Source organism: Lonchura striata, chromosome 4, assembly GCF_046129695.1.
Source record: "Lonchura striata isolate bLonStr1 chromosome 4, bLonStr1.mat, whole genome shotgun sequence".
NCBI lineage: Eukaryota > Metazoa > Chordata > Aves > Passeriformes > Estrildidae > Lonchura > Lonchura striata.
In genome coordinates this window covers 40,591,700-40,608,310 of record NC_134606.1, presented here as the reverse complement: position 1 = coordinate 40,608,310, position 16,611 = coordinate 40,591,700, and the positions used below count along the sequence as shown (strand labels likewise).

At 40.9% G+C, this 16,611-nt stretch overlaps 1 protein-coding gene and 1 long non-coding RNA gene across 6 annotated transcripts in view; both read left to right on the top strand.

Moving 5' to 3' along the window:
- Positions 1-7,653, top strand: part of LOC110473754 (uncharacterized) — a 39,596-nt gene extending 31,943 nt beyond the window's left edge. Inside the window, exons 2-3 of the long non-coding RNA XR_002465930.3 lie at positions 5,605-5,672; positions 7,548-7,653. This is a non-coding gene — a long non-coding RNA (uncharacterized LOC110473754). The remainder of the gene's footprint in view (positions 1-5,604; positions 5,673-7,547) is intronic.
- A 4,373-nt stretch (positions 7,654-12,026) lies between these two features.
- RAPGEF2 (Rap guanine nucleotide exchange factor 2) overlaps positions 12,027-16,611 on the top strand; it is a 183,001-nt gene continuing 178,416 nt past the window's right edge. For 4 of the 5 annotated variants that reach the window (XM_021536561.3, XM_021536558.3, XM_021536559.3 and 1 more), the window contains exon 1: positions 12,027-12,167. In XM_021536561.3, coding sequence (XP_021392236.2) covers positions 12,099-12,167 — 69 coding nt within the window. In that variant the 5' untranslated portion in view covers positions 12,027-12,098. The remainder of the gene's footprint in view (positions 12,168-16,611) is intronic. The other variant, XM_021536560.2, reaches the window with a different exon arrangement.

Genomic DNA, 16,611 nt, shown 5'->3' with positions numbered 1-16,611 from the left:
ATATGGCAGGAATTTGAATTAAAGGCTACACAGGAGTCATGACTGGAATCAACTTCTCAGTAAAGACAAGATGTCAGAATAAAAGGTACTATCTAAATGTAAATCATGATTTGTTAGAGGAGGATTCTCTTGTAGATAAACATTTTAATGAGGGGCTGGAAATCTTTCCTCACAAAATTCTCTAAAGGTAGGATGATAGATTATAATTTTGTTGTTATTAGTTTAATTCCTCCATATTTTGCTTTCATTAAATGCTGCTGCATCTGAGGTAGTGCACAAAGCATTGCAGGGAAAAAGAGAGACTAAAACCCTGTAGGAAGTGAAGGAGTACTATTGGCTGAAACTCCATATGTTTGTTGCAGCACTGCAATGCTGTACAGCTGGAGCACAGCTTGAGTGAAATGAATCTGTAGATGACTGGTGAGAGGAAGTAAGGGGGCTAATTCTGACATTGGATACATATATGTCTGTGCATATATATATATATATCAGGCAAAAGAATTTGCTGATGACTCTGCGCAGGGGCTTGTAACAGAAGGGAGCCAGTGCCCTGAGCTAAAGTGCCTTTGCCAGTGAGATAAATCCCACTGAAGAAAAATCACTCCCTCTGAAGAAGAGCTGCCCAGATCCCCTCAGTGTGCTCGGATCGTACTGTGTTGCCTCACATACTATTTTGAAAGACTTTATGGTATCATTAATAGAGTTTTGAAGGCTGACATGCATTCTTAGTTGGTTTAGGTGCTGCAGTTCCAAATAAATCCTTCCTTGGTTCTCCCAACCTCTTTCAAAAGAAACATCCTTAATGTAAAGCAGTCTTGGTCCTTAAGTGGAAATGTGTTTTATCTCACCAGTTTAGTGCAAACAGACTTGAGTTATCTTTAGCGAGAAGGCTCCTGCCTACTGTAGTTTCTTCCTTACAGTTCATCTCACTTCATTCCTTCATGTACCAGAGAGCACTTTGGTATTCAAGGGTATTTGTCTTGTTTTTTCTCACCCTTCACAAAAGCTGTCCTCTGCTTAACATGCACATTTTTTCCTTCGGAGCCATTTTCCTCTGTAGGCTCTCTGAGCTGGCCAGCTGCCAAACAGTAGGGTGAGCTGCATGAAAAAGCCTTGATCATTGACAGGCTGTCTTACAATTTCTTTCTTGTATTCAAGATGCAGATGGATGTTATTAGAAAGGTTTTTACTTTGAATGTGCACGGCTTGTCCACATGGCTGAGATTAGTGTTCAATACTCACATAAAGCTTTTCATCCTCAAAAGGACTTTACAAGCTCCAGCCCTCAAAACACCCCCGCAAGGTAGGTGCCCAAGTTTTGTTATATGTGTTATAACAAGGAGGGACACATGTTAGTAACTTGTTCAAAGATGTATAGCACAGCAAGCATTATAAAGGAAGGAATTATTTACACTTTCCTAATGTTCTTCTGTGATGTGTTTCTATGAAAATAATAAGTTAAAAGACTTCACCACAGCAACATTCCTTTCCCTATGAAAGAAGTGATTAGTGACATCAAAAATTAATTAAAATGTATCTCAGGTTATACTACTACTAGATAAAAATGCAGCATTTCTAAAATTTATGAGGCCAAATATGCTACTGCACTAAGCTTCAATTAATACAGCAGAACTGGAGCCTACAGGGATCGTCAAAGAGACTCAAATTTGATAGAAGATTTGGAGCATTTGCCTCAAACCATACTTTAAAACAGAGGGAAATGATTATGGCAAGAATGATGAAAAATGCCTTCTCAGTTGAAAGGACAGTGCAGGATTATTTTTTTTTCCTCTGCTTTGAGTGCATGATTATAATTAAAACAGCTCCAGTAACCTGAACAGTCCCAATATGAACTCCCTTTCACTGAAAGTTCTTGTAATATTGTACCTCATCTTAGTGAGGAGGCTGAAATAAGCTGTAGCAGCAAAAGATATCTCTATAATGATGTATTTGCACTGAGCTACTGGCATGACTGTGCTGATGTGCTTTACCTTGCACTGACAAGGCAGTGGAAGTTTCCAGTGTTGACCAGCACACATAACCTGGCCAGGGCCACTCTGGGATGTGGTTTCTAAACTAGGTTGGCTCTTCTGGATAAAGCAGCAGGGGCTAGCTGCTAGGGGGAGTCTGCAGGCACAGGGGTTTGCTCCACAGACATACACCTACTTTATGCTTTCTGGGTAAACAGATTACAGATAGCCTGTCTAGCCCAAGCCCTGAGGAGGGTAGAGCTTGATAGGCTAAAACAAGGGTATACTTTAATTCTGTTCCATCTTCCCTGCTTTTTGATGCAGCCTTGCTTTCTTTCAGATTATTGTTTTTTTTTTCACAAAGTGAATATTTGCACAGGTATGTCAGTTGAATGAAGGACTCTGCAGCATCTCAGGAAAGAAGCTGAGTGTAACTGAACTCCCTGGTGTGTCAGGTAGGACTGCATTCTTAGTGCTGCAAAGAGTAGGGTGAAGGATTGGAATGGTATAAACTAGCCATGCTTTTTTAACCCCATTTTTTTTTTTCCCCAGAATACTTTTACATTCTATCTTATCTCTCTCTTATTTGCCTGGGAAAGCTATCTGGCCCCACAAAGTACTCTGGAGAAAAAGGGAAAGTGAGTAATCTTCTGGCTTTATGACTACTATACAGTGTTTCAGGTAAATTCAGGGAGACGATGGGCACATAAATTAAAGAAATTTTTCTTAAGGGAAATTAAAAATGGAACAAGTTATCACATTTTTATGGTTTCTACATCCTCAGCCTTTAATGCCAGCTACCCTATTTCACTTTATAATTGTGCAAGTGAGTGCATCTAGGCCAATTAAGTATTTTCAGTTGCTTTCAAAAGGATTGCAAATGCTTCCTAGAAGATGGAGATACCATAAGATTTAACCTTTATCATTTGGGTTAAGGTTAAGAGAAGCTTTTTCAGGGCCACTACTTACCTGCATGGTTTTGAAGAAAAGACATATATGTGGTCATACCATGAGATATTTTAGTGAATAGCTCAAAGCTATGTATTACTTTGGATATCTTCAGTACTTTTATTTCTCCTTAAAATTTGCTAAAACAAAGATCTGCAAGCACTACAAAATGGGTTCAGGCCACTCTAGTCCAATTTTTCTCAAATGCCATACATTTTCACCCACCTACAAATTCCTTTCTTATTTTCCACAAGATTAGCCTTGGAACCTTCAGGTTTGAGGCTCCCATAAAATGAAGTGCAATTTAATTCTCACATGCACAGGTCTTTTAAGATCTAACTACAGTAGGAAAATACTTCCCCTAACTTCAGTATTGGTCTCCAAATTCAAATGAACTGAATAGCTGTAGCATTATTGGTTTTAAAAAATTCTATTTTTGCTTGAAAGACCCTTTTTTGCACTTTGAAGATCTGCTCTATGTGTTTTTAATCACTTGTATCTACATTGACCAGGAGTGTCAACCTGCTATCTGGGTCAGACATTTACATATAAGGTGAGAGGGACCCTCACTGAGAGTATATTAGTGATGAGTGTGGGTTAAAGATTCCAGGTACTTCAAATAAAACTTCAGAAAGTCTATTTGAAAATAAGCAAAGTATCCATGTAAATACTTGACTTCTGGAGCATTGAGAGTATTTTTGTAACACAAGGGACCAAGACAGGTTAATTAAAGCTGAAATTTTCTGCTGTGCTTCAACTCCTTTGCTCTATAGCAAGAGGAATCTAAGCTCATACCTGTATGCAGTAGTAATGCAAAGGCTTGAGGCAACATTGTTAGCTACTCACATGAACGGAATGAAGTTACACAGCTCCCTTCCACCTGAGAGAAAAACTATTTTAACAGCTCGTGCGTCACTAACAAGACACAGATGTCGCCATTGGGCAAACAGGGGCAAGATTGTTTTGCTGTTCATCATGCAGCTCTTCCTGGGCACGGCTGAGCACACCTTAGAGAGGTGTGTTTCTCTGGGGGTTTCAAGCAATGCATTATTTTTTTTAGCTGGAGTCCATCCTCTGCTGCAGCACTATGAGAACTCCCTAAAAGCCCAGCAGGGATCAGAGACAGGGAGAGAGTGCTTAGCTGTTTTAAATAAGCAGAATATTTTTGGTCTCAGTTTTAATCAGATGAGGATGTGGGCTGTAAAACAAAGATACACTGAAGCAGGAGAATTATCTGGAACTCTTCTCAAGAACTCTTCTCCCACCGAAGAATCTGCTTCTTCATGTGAATGCTGCTTGTGCACAAACAAGAGTACTTGGATTCCAATCTCCACCCTCCAGTTTATTTGCAGGAGGGTAGTTGTGAAGTATTTCAAGACTTCCTTATCCAAAGACTAAATACATAGGATTGTCTCCATTCCAGCTAGCTTGAGCTGAAGGAAGAGAGACAAAATTTAAATATGCACAGCTGGACTGTGATTACAGTGGCAGTGCACAGGGCTCTTGTCATGCCAGCCAGGTGCCAGCATATGGCAGGTGCCACTTGTAAGTGGCCAATTAAAAAAACCCAAAAAACTAAAAACCTAAAAAACAAAAGGAAAATTCTTGGCAAATATTTTCCTCCAACAAAATCTTTGAGACTTCTTTTATTTTTCAAAAGTTACATCTTCCAGAGAGTCATCTCTTTGCCGCAAAGCGTTAATCTCAACTACCTCTTTCTGTCCAATTACTTCCCACATGTCAGTTTCTCTTCCTGACCTAGAAAACTTATTTACAAGATATACTTGGTTGGCTACAGATCTTCATCTGCAACTTCTCTCTGCTACTTGCTCTGCTAAGCACAGCAACAAAGACAGAGGCTTTTTATTCTTATTTTATTTTTTTTTTCTAGAAAGGAAAAGTGAAAGAGGCAGTGTGTTCCCATGTTCTTCCACCAGTGGCACAAGAAGACAATGGTGCAAGTTCTCAGCACAAATCAGTTGTTGCAGGAGTAGGAAGATAGTGTTTATCACAGCTAGCAGCTGAATGTTTAAAGAGTATTATGAGTATCTGTTACATAAATGAAACAAATAACAAAATTAACATAAAAACCCTGAGGAAAAGTGATAAGTTGTTGCTGTCTGTCTTAGATCCAAGAAACACAGGGAATACATTGTGTAAACTTCTACCTCAGAGCTAGTGACTGCTTAAGAGTGCAGTACTGCTTATTTTTATCTGGTCCTTCACATCTCTGTTTCTGTGTTACTGGAGGATTTCTTGCTCCAACTGAATTTTAGCCTTGAGTTTATCATTATGCATTTGTACAGAAGCTGAAGGTTACAGTGGAAATAGGGATCTCTTTGTATTAATTAATTACAAAAGGAAAGGACTAGAAAGCCTTAATTTTCACTGCTGACATTAACTGAGACTGTAGAATCTCTGAAATACATTTGGTCATAATAGTGTTTTGAACCTGAAGTGTGTAATTTTTTTTATTATCTGTCTATTAAGAATGTTCTTTGAATACAGGTTCAGTGAGGAGCTCTGCACACAAGGTGAGGCATATTGTCATTAAATTGTCCAGAATGATCAAAACAATTTCATGATAAGCTTAGATCACCTTGGTGGCTTAATTCAGCATCCATCTACCTGGAATATGCTTTCTTTGGATAGAGTAAAATTTTATTTTAAAACTCTTTTATTCCAGTTACTGGATGGTTTCTTCCTGGAAGAATAGATGGAACAGAAATCGATGGAGTCTGGTATCACTAATTTGTAAGTAATTTTACAGAATTCACTGAACTTAAAACTGGTTCTATTCATTTAAATTGGTACCTAGTACTTGTCACATTATGATATAGGTGTGAATATGCTTTGCCAGGATATGTATGCACAGCAGAGAAACATTCACTTAAGTACACACCCACACATCCCCATATGCTTTGAACAGATCTAAATGGTGACTGAAGGATGAAGAAGGCTGAGCCACATAAACATTATCCACAATGACTATTAATTTCAAGGCAAAGCAATAATTTATAAAGGTTGTTAGGAAGCAATGTAAATGCAAATGCTCTTCTAATAAGTGCCGGGAGTATTACATTGGAACATGTTTGTGATTCACCACAGTGTGTTAGGCAGGATGGAGCGTGGATGATTTCTCTGGAAGATGGTGACAAGAGTAAAGAGGTGAAAACTGACAGGAATGTGGTGTCTGGGGACTCAGTCCAAGGAATAGCTCCAGTATGGGCTGACTTAGCAGAGCAGTAGGCAGTGCTTGGTGCTGGAGCGAGGACGGGCGATATCTGGAATAATTAATCAATAATACATTATGGAAAAATGCTACCAGCTGTAAAATTAATTTGTAGAATAATGCCCTCAAGTAATGCCAAAAGTTATAAATATATTCATATTTTTAAACAGCTAGTAAAGCTGAAGACAAATGTTTCTATAATATATAATAATAATATATGATATATGATATATGATATATCTGACTTTTAAAACATGAAAAGGTTTCTGAGGGCAGCCAGTGAAAATTAGGCTGTTAGTATCAAATCCAAATGGTTTTAAAAACAATGTTAACAACATTTTTTTTCTCATATAAATATTTTATATCCTGATTCAGGAATAAAGCTCCTATCTCCTATGTTTTTCAGTTTCCTAGCAGAGCTTTACATATTTTATTTATCATTCTGCATTATCTATTAGATAACTTTATCATCGAGTGTTTTGTGGAAAGCAGTATTGTTGGACAATAATCATCATCTGGCTATCTATCATTAATATGTATGAATTAAATTATTTTAAAGACTTGGCCAGCTTTGAATAAATAGTAATCCCATCTATATTTGACTTTTAGACAATTTCTACTTTTGATACTTTGGCACAATCATGTAATATTTGGGTTGTAGAAACTTCAAAAGATTATTTTAAATAATGCAATTATAGTTTTTTCAGAAAGAGTAAGCTTGTATTTTATTTTAGGAAAGATTGGTTTATTGGTAAAACAGTGAAATGTAAGCTTGGGCTTTAATTTGTTCAGTCATTTAAATTTCAAAGGCAATGAGTAAGAATGAAATATTTTTTTCCTTATTTGGGATGTCATTTACTGAAATATATTATTAGAAATATATGTGACACCAAATTTGTAGATCATGAAACTGTTATGAGATACATTCAGCAGTTGAAATTGTTCCTATGTATATCCTGCCTATATTAGTTCATGGATGACTATTTGTAAAGGAGTGGAGTGCCTTTTTAACCTATACATTATTCAGAAAGTGTTATCTATCTAAAATGACACTTTAGTCTCTCTGATACTTTTGCCACTGTGTAGCAGGTGCAATTTGAGACCCACACAGAGCACCTCTCCATGCTGGCAGCCTGTCCCAGAGCACACCAGGACTGAAGCACTGACTTATTGCTGTGTGCTTTGTACCATCCCACCAATCCAACCTCATTCACCACACATCCTGATGTGCAAAAGATGCAATTTCACTGTTTCTCTCTGTGGTTAGTTTTATGTTTAAAAAAACCCCTCAAAATGCTGCTGCTACTGTTACTAGAAATAGCACTTTACTGTGCTTCTTTGTATCTCAGAATACCTAAGAAGTTTAAAAGTTGCTACTTTTGTGTCTCTTTTCACAGACGGGGAAGGTGGGGCAGATGTTGACCTGAGGTCTGGAGCACACCTTCCCAGCAGGGTACCAGGAGAGAAGACCTCCCATCTTCACTTTTACTCCTGAGGGATGAGGGGCAGACCTGTACCGTGGTCACAAGCACAGAGCAAGTTTGTGTAGATGTTCCAGACCTTCAGAAACACACACCTGACCTTCAAGAGCTGCTGCAGATTTGTTCAGTGCTCACACAGTGTGTAGCACAGTTCTGCTGTGCCTCCTGGGTGCTGCTGCAGTACAGCCACCTTTCCTTTTGTTTGGGCACCTTTATCAGTACAGCTGAAGGGAACACTGTGTGGACTGTGAATTCCTCTCCAAGATCATATAAATACTTGGACGGCACATGCTGTTTCTCTAGTATTAATCTAACTAGCTAGAGCTGGTTTGCATACATCTGCAGCTACAGCAGAAGTTTAATGATAAATACGCCCAAATGTAGCTATGCAAATAGTGGCAAATTCTGAATAAATGCATGAAATGCATTATAGTAGTCAAAAGTTCTTCTGTTTTTCCTTCAATAAAAAAAACAAAACAAAGGATGATTTTTCCTTTATGGCACAGGCCAGGTTCTCTTTTGTAATCTTCAGAATTTCATACATCTTATGAGTATAAAAGGATCATAAAACCTGTGGTAAACATTCAAGAATTATTTTACTATGGTCTGAATTAGCCTTCTACCTATCAGAGGTGCAGAGTGGTTGTTCCATATTGCGCCCATACATAAATGATTACTGGACAACAAATATCCACAATAACAGAGCATGTTATGTAAAAAATGAACAGACAAAACCACACAAACAAACAAGCAAACTCATATGCCCTTCATCATAATGCAGAAGGTACTAAAAACTGCAATTGCAAGTGGTAGTAATCCCAGCCATGTATAAATCCCAGAAGTGGGAATCATTCTTGGAAATGATGCCACCCTAAAGAGAGAGCATAGAGGCTAATCTTATTTAAAGGATAAGATACTCTCTCCTTGGTAGTGGCCTTACTTGTACCTAAAATAATTAATATTTTACTTAAAATCCAACAAAATTGGCTTCTGCCCAGTCCAGAGGGGATGGCTACTGTTCTCAAGGTCAACTCTGGAGGGGTTCACCAGGCCAATACCTCTGTTCCCCAATAACTGTCTACCTCCATGAATGGTTATGGAAGTATCTTTTTATGGTTGCCAAGAAGAAAGATATGGGAAGGAGTAGGGCAATTCTAAGGGCTGGAGTTTGACTGCATGAATCTGCTTCACCTGCTGTGCTATCTCCAGTTGATAGATGGAAACAAGTACTTACCCAAGAAATGGGAGAAAGGAGCATCCCTGGGCTTATAACCATACAGACTGTTGATAATGCTAAACTCCCTCAAAATGGCAGTGTTTTATTTCTTACCAGGGCAGACTGGTGCATCCCAAGCAAGCCAAGCATCTAACTGTGGGTGACTAACTACAGGTGTAATGAATTGAAAGTCATATGGCTAAGCTAAGTGCAAGCTTTTCAAAGTGTATTTTCTTTAAAATGAGGTTTAGCAAATGAACAAAATGTTCCCAGAACTGCTGAATTTGTTTTCTTAGCATTTTAGTAACTGTTTGACCTGACCATTTCAAATTACCACTTGAAAGAAATGGACATATTCAGGAGGGCAGATACCCTGTCTTTCTAAGGCAAAATACTTCTATAAAATAACATAGCTATTACTTCTAGCTATCCAAAAAAGATATTATGCTGAGCTGTCATATTTTGTGTTGCAGCGTTTTCATACTGTTGAAATAGCAACATTATATGAACTGCATGTGTATAGTTAACTCTTGGTTTCCTGGTGTAAGATGGGTAGGAAACCTGTGTAATGTATTACCATGACCAGAAAAACACTCCCCCTCAAAACAAACAAACAAACAAAAAAACCACCAACCAACCCAATCCATTGTAAATAAGGGTAAAGCTAGATAATATATCCTGAAGAGTAACCAATAAGCAAAATGAATGGCATGTCCTGGTATATATGTGTATTTAAAATCATACTGATTTTTTGTTGAAGATGAAAAACCGGAAGGCAGTAAGACTAAGAGAAAATGTAAGTTGCAAAAGCATTTGACACTGTAAATTATGTTTTGTTGAATACTTGCAGTGAAAAATGGGGGTTTCTGGAGATAATTGCATGTTTTCTCAAGTAATAACTGTCCTTACTCTGAATCTTGATGATTATTTACTGATTTATTGTTTATTTTTTTCTATTCAGAAGTAACTAGACTGATTTCAGCAAGAGAAAAAAAAATGGCATAAAGGACATGCTAGTATCCACCATGGAGGATATGAATAATCAGAAGTATTTGCTTTATACAAATATGTTGCTTACAGACACAAGAAAAGGTGTTAACACAACACATCCTTAAATATTATTGAGAAGTTGTTGAGTATATTTGTACATAGTTCTCTATGTACAGTTCTCTTCTTTCATTCATTCCCATTTCTAACAAGTCACGTAATGTGTTATAGGCCTTTGACACAGATCTATAACCATCGAGATTTGTGACACTGATCAGAATACAATGAGAGCCCTGAAATCCCATTCTCTGAAGAGGAATATCCCTATGAATCACAGGTATTGTGTTACCAGACAGCACAGCAAAAAATTAACCAGAGCAAAACACTCGACTTGATGCTGTTACAGCTAATAGGTCTGAAATGAAAGATAATTGCATATTAAAATAGAGTGGGTAGCTCTGTTTTGATGTAGAGATATAAAGATGTCAGGCAAGCTAGGCTGCAGCAGCAGGGAATGGGTGCCCTGAAGTGATTGAGGAGTGAAGCCCAAGAGAGCATTCCTCACATTCCTGTGGCACTCCTGCTATACATATGCCCCCCAAAAAAAGGGCATTCCAGCACTCCGGATTGGTAAACTGAGCTGCAGAAAAGCTGGCACTTTTCTATAGCTGCAGGCTTGATTAATTTGAAGGAATTATTATCATCACTGGATGATGAACACGAGGCATATTTAAACTGTTATTTTTTAGGGCACAGGACATGACATTTTCAATCTGTTACTAAAAAAAAAAAAAAAAAAAATTAAAATCCCCCATAAGGACTTCTAGTAAGCACCGATAAGCAAGATATAGAGAATGTGGAGCACTCCCTAGTATTTTCCAATGATCTGCCCAGAATAATTGGTATTACTGCAAAAATATTTTGCTGACACATATGAGTAGGATTAGCCCAAAGAGCTATCTTTGTTAATGAGCCGTATCTAGAAATTGAGTAGGTTTAGTAGATTCCTGTCTGAAGACACAGCATTTTTGAGAGCCACTTGTGTCTAAAAGCGTAACATTTTTTTCTCCTGGGACTAGCAGTGTATGTTTGGTAAGGAAAAGATGGTTATCTCTGGGAATTTTCACAAATACAAACATGAAATAAAGATGACACTACCTTACTTGGAATTGAAATGTGACTGCTAGTGACTGGGAATTAAAGAGATTTATTAGTGTTGACATTATTTACATTGTGTGATCCGTATCAGCGAAGGGTACACATCACTTGTGAAAGCAAATACATTAATAGTATTACCCCGCCGCTAATGGCACGCTAATAATACTTCCATGGTTGGCGTTTGTCAGGCTGCTGCTGAGACGGGCTCGGTGTCGCGGTAAACAAAGAAAATCAGCCATGTTGCGAGATCCTTTATTCTTTAAAAACTTAAGTTCACGTGAGAAGAATCCGCCGCTAGATAACCCCCAGAACAGTGATAAATTAACGATTTCACACCCCTCCCTTCCCCGTTTTTGCCCCACATAGCAATGACAGAGGGGACAGCCGGCTGATACGGATTACTTTTGAGAAGCGTGACAACAGGTGGCCTCCCCGAAGTCACTAGATTCGGCAGACCAAGTCTTTATCAAGTCTTTATTTTTTTTTTTTTTTTTTGGCGTCCAGGTTGCCCATCACCAGTATCCGTGCACAGGGAGCACCGCCGAAGCTGCGATGATGCGCGTCCCTCGGGACCATGGCGGCGGCCGCTCAGACTTCTTTTTTGTGGTTAAACCTGGCCAGGATGTGTTCCCAGGGGGAGGATGCTGAGGCACCGTAGCCGGAGGGGACCCTGCCGGCGGCGACCCCCGGCGACCCGCCCCCCCCCTCCTCCTCCGTCCCGCCTCGGCCCGCCCCCCGCCGCTCCGCCTCCCCGAGCCGGCAACTTCCCCGTCGCCGAGGCGGGCGCGGAGTCCCCCATCAGCCCGGATGGGAGGAGGAGGAAGAGGAGGGAGGAGGCGACGAGGACGGTGCCCGAGGGGATGCGGCGGAGCGGGCCGGCGGGAGGCGTAGAGCCGGCTCGGGAGGGAGCGCCGAGCCCTGGTCGCCGCCGCTGCCCCCGGCGGGGCTCGGCCGCCGCCGGCAGCTCCGGGCGGCGGCGCTGCTGAGCCCGCGGTGCCTGCGCGCCGCCGCTCCCCGCTCCTCGCCCGCTCCGGCCGCGCAGCGCCAGGCCGCGGCCGCCCTCCCCCAGCGCCTCCCGGGCGGCGGCGGGAGGCGGCAGGGGCGCGATGGCGTCCTACGTGGATAACAGCTTCCGCCAGGCGGTGATGAAGAACCCGGCGGAGCGCAGCCCCCAGGTAAGCGCGCCGTGCCCCGCGGCTCCCGCGGGCGGAGGGGCCGCCCCGCTGCCCCCGCCCGCCCCGCGCAGCCCCGGCCGGGGCGGTCGGAGCCCCACGGCCCCGCTTCGGGCGGCGCGGCCACGGCTGACCCCGCTCCCAGCCCCCGCCGAACTCCCCAGCGCCGAATTCCCGGTCGGCAGCTCCCGGGAAGGGAAGGCGCGCATTAACGCGACAACTTTCCTCCTACTCCCTAATTTTGGGGGAAGGAGAGGGAGAAACGCCAGCTGGGTTTGTTTTGAAGGTTGCTTCCGGTGAAAAGAAAATGAACTTAGAGTACAATTTTTCGGTGATGTGGTTTTCCTTTTTTCCTTTCTTCTCTCTCTCTCTCTCTCTCTCTTTTTTTTTTTTTTTCCCTCTGTGTGTCAGTGTGTGTGTTTTGTTATTGCCCCGGAGTACGGGTGGCTCAGGATTTGAATTCAATCCCTACTTTTACATAGCTGGCTGGAGCTGGCAGTGCTGTTTCATAATGTAGGGGCTGAGGTCAGTGGTATTCTTGGCAAGTCCTTGCTCTCCAAAGTAGGGTGAAATCCTTACACAATGGCACCAGGCAGGAATTTTTTAGATACCTGCGCCGCGATCCTGGAGCCCCCTTTATCAGAGGAGTGTGTGAGTCGAAGCTGTTTGTAAGCGTAGTTGCGCTTAGAGAGGCTGAGAAAGGTTAAGCTGGGGACTGGAGTGCGTACGGAAACATTTTGACTTAACATGACCTGAAAAACAACTAAACTGAATGAGTTCCTTCTGCTCCCGAACGGTTGCTGCAGTGGCTGTTGCTGCCAACTGTCTAAAGACTAATAAGCTTTACACTGATCCCCACATCAAGCTGCGGTTCAATAGCTAATGATACAAGGAGTTACTTTGCTTGGAGTTGTAATGCCATCTGTCCTATTTTCTAAAGGCTTGTCCTGCTCTCTGAGCAGTCCCTGTATTCGGGTTTTGGGGAAGAGATGCTGTTACTGATTGTTTTGGCAGGCGTCTGACTGGCTGGTGATGATTTCAAATTGGGGCAAAGAGGAAACCTTGACTTCTGCTCAGCACCCATAAGTCATTCCTCCTACTATAGATACGTCATTGTGGTAATGTTATTTTTATCCCTGTACTCATGGAATCTGTGTGAGAAAATAAAACTTCTCATGGAAAAACATACTGACTGCATAGGCATCGTATGTGGCATGCCTTTTTGGCAACTCTGTTTTTTTCTTCTTTTTTTAAAAAAAAAAAGAAAAGGAAGCTGCTTCTGGAACATGTTTTTGTGGTGCTAAACTTGTTTCTCTGTCCTTGTTTGACCTTTTCCAAATGTCTGTTTGCCTTGAGTGCTGGACCCAGCCCTTCAGCGTGTTGTGAAAGCTGAAGGAGGCTGAGTGCTCCCTCCTGGAGAAGACACTCTCTGCAAACTCGCAGCGAGGTCCCTTGAATTGGTAGAGGCATAGATTCCAGCTGGGGGGAGCCTAGCAGCAGTGTCCAGCCTCAGGACATGGTTATGGAAGCACGGTGGGGTGCTCAGGAGGAGAGATGCAGGCAGATGCTCAAAAACCACTAGGTCAGGCTGTGGGGCCACCAGGCTGGGCTTGGGGGATGATGCTTTCCCTGTGGTGTGAACTGTTAAACTTTCTCATGTCCTTGCCAGTTGGCCTTGCTGTCTAGAAGGGATAATAAGGAAACACAGAAAGGTAGAGAGTAAGAAATGACGCAGTGAAGAATCCAGCCTGAATGCAGGGATAAAGCCCAGTGAAGGGCACAGAGCAGAGAGCTAAATTGGGAACACCAGGGCTGCGTTAGTGCTGGAAAACTTCCCCAGTCAGCACGCTGGCAGCCTGCTGTGGCAATCACCACAGGAAAAGAAACCCACCCTTAAATCCATGAAACTGACACTGACCCAAAATAATCCACAAATAAGACCAAGTATGTGGGAAATCTAATGCATTGTTAGCGCTGGAAATACTTGAAACTGGTGGTGCCCTCCTGTTGCTGCTGGAGAGATTGGGCTTGCAGCAGAAAACCTGGTGTTTTTGTAAATGGCTCGTGTTGAATTATGTGTGTTAATTTTCTACTGATGGTTCTCTGTTAAGTAAGTTTGATTTTATTTTACAACTGTATTGCAATTTGAAAGAAATATGTTTATGCACTTCATCTTTCATCATTACATGAAAAGGAAAAAATATATAGAAATGTACAAAGACCTTGTTTTTCCTTCTTCCCTTCAAGTAACTTATTGTCTCTTTACTTGTCTTTTCCTGTCCTTGCTATGCTATCTCTAAAAGAGAGCTACTTAATTTTGGTTTTTGGAAAGTCATGAGGGTTTTTTAAAGTTGAGAGAGGGTTGGAAAGAGAAAATATATTTATCATATTCATGTCAGTGCAGGAAATAGCAAGGGAAGTATGTTAGTAGCATATTTGCTTCTTTCTTATGTTAGCAAACTCTTTGGGGCTCAGCTTCTCCCAAATAATGATGAGGTAAATATCTGTTTGACATTTCTATTCACCCTGGACTGTCAGGGTGCAAATTTGGCACCATGCCTTCACTGCAGGCTCAGAGGACAGGAGTGACAGAATGATAGCCAGTATGTACAACTTAGAGAAGTAGGTCTGATAAACATTGTTGGGGAAAGCAAACTTAACTTGGCATGAACATTTATAGTGCAAAAATCTCCTGGTAATTTTGGATTGAACTGATTTTTTTTTTCCTTGAGGTAAACAGTTTATTCTGCAACTGCTTTTGTAAATTTATAACTTTATATCTCTTTGGTATATCCTCCTTTACAGAGTGTTCCTGACTTTTGTGAATCACAACTCGGTATTCTGTTGGCTAAAGAAAATGAGAAATAAAAGAAAAGGATTTATACGTGGCCTGTACTTTAACATGCCTGTTGTGTAACTCTTCTCTTTAATTGATGTATTAAACTATTCATTTTCTCTTTGAAGACATGAACTAGGAAGTTAATTTAACTACTTTGGGGAATCTAGCTTTTAAATGTTCATAAATTACAAATGGTTTTATGCCCTTAAGCTGTGAGTAATAGTGATCTAGTTTTTTTCTCTCCTAACATCCTCTCATATGGACTGTTATAGCTTTGATTCTTTATAAAAATTCTTTTTGGCATCATAGGCCATTTTAGAAAGCATGCAGTTTTATATTGTTGTAGCTTGGCTTGAAAAAATAGGGCTGCTTTTGTTTTCAAACAAGAGAAACTGAGCCCTAATCTTTCTTTATCCTAACAACTCATTTGCATGGCATGGTATATGAATAGCTGGTTGCTTCAGAAACTCTGCATACTGTTCACTGTTTTCATGCCATGTGGTGACGTCTGTAGGAAGAAATTTTTTGAGTGTGTGCCTTATACATGTTAGATGCCCAAGGTTTGCTTCTGGGAACTGCCAGTGTGGTACACCAGGGCAGTTCAACACAGCAGTAATGGAGAGCAGCGATGCGACAGCATCGCACCAGATCTTCAGGGTGGAGGGGAGAACTGTACAGTAGCCCTTAGTTTGATACTTATGCGTCATTTAATGGCAGAAGGCATCTAAACAGGATGCTGTTGTAAAGCAGATACTCCTTTCTTGAACACTTGAGAGGAAAAATGGTTTAATTATAGGATGTACCTATGCTTTTTCCAAATAAACTTTCGGCTTGTTTCCCAGATGTGTTATTTTTATACTTGTAACCAGTGATAACATGATTGTGTGCAATCTTCAGATAAGCCAGAAATGAACATTTCCTTCTTGCTACAGTGATCTCTTAAACTACACAGCCTTGTATTTATTTTTTAATAGGATCAGCGATACTAAGCGTTTTATATGTGAGTCTAGCAAAAGAATATTTAGTCTTTAAATTTGGCCTGATCGTGTGTCTGTATATCAAATACATTAGAAGACTAAAATGATCTTTTTCAAAAGAGTTTATTTGGGATTTCTTTCCTTTGAAAAATGAAAATATGTTGAAGCTTGAGTTGTGCTTTCACATTTTCTTCACTGTCAGCATTCTACTGTGTTGCCATCTTTTTGAGGTGAGCATTTACAGAGGAGGATAACCCCTGTAATCAGGCTGCTAACAGCAGTATAATGCTGAGAACTGATTCTGTTGCTAAACTCTCCTGCTGGTTCTTGGTAGCCCTGAGAAGTGAAGGACTGTGACAGCTGATGCCTGGTATTTGCCTGTATTGCATTGATATAGTGGTCGTTCCATAATGTATCTCAGGGCTTTGTTATGTGGTTATTCAGGGGCAGCCTTACTTTGCAAGGCTGGACTGCTGTTTCTTTCTGGGGAGTCCATTTGACCAACAAAATTGGATTCCTAACTCTGCTTCCCATAGTGGTGGTCAGGCTTTCTGCTTACTGCAGTGACTAATTCTGAGGTGGGGTCATGAGCCTGTTATATTTTGTGTGAACATTGGGACAATCATTAGTA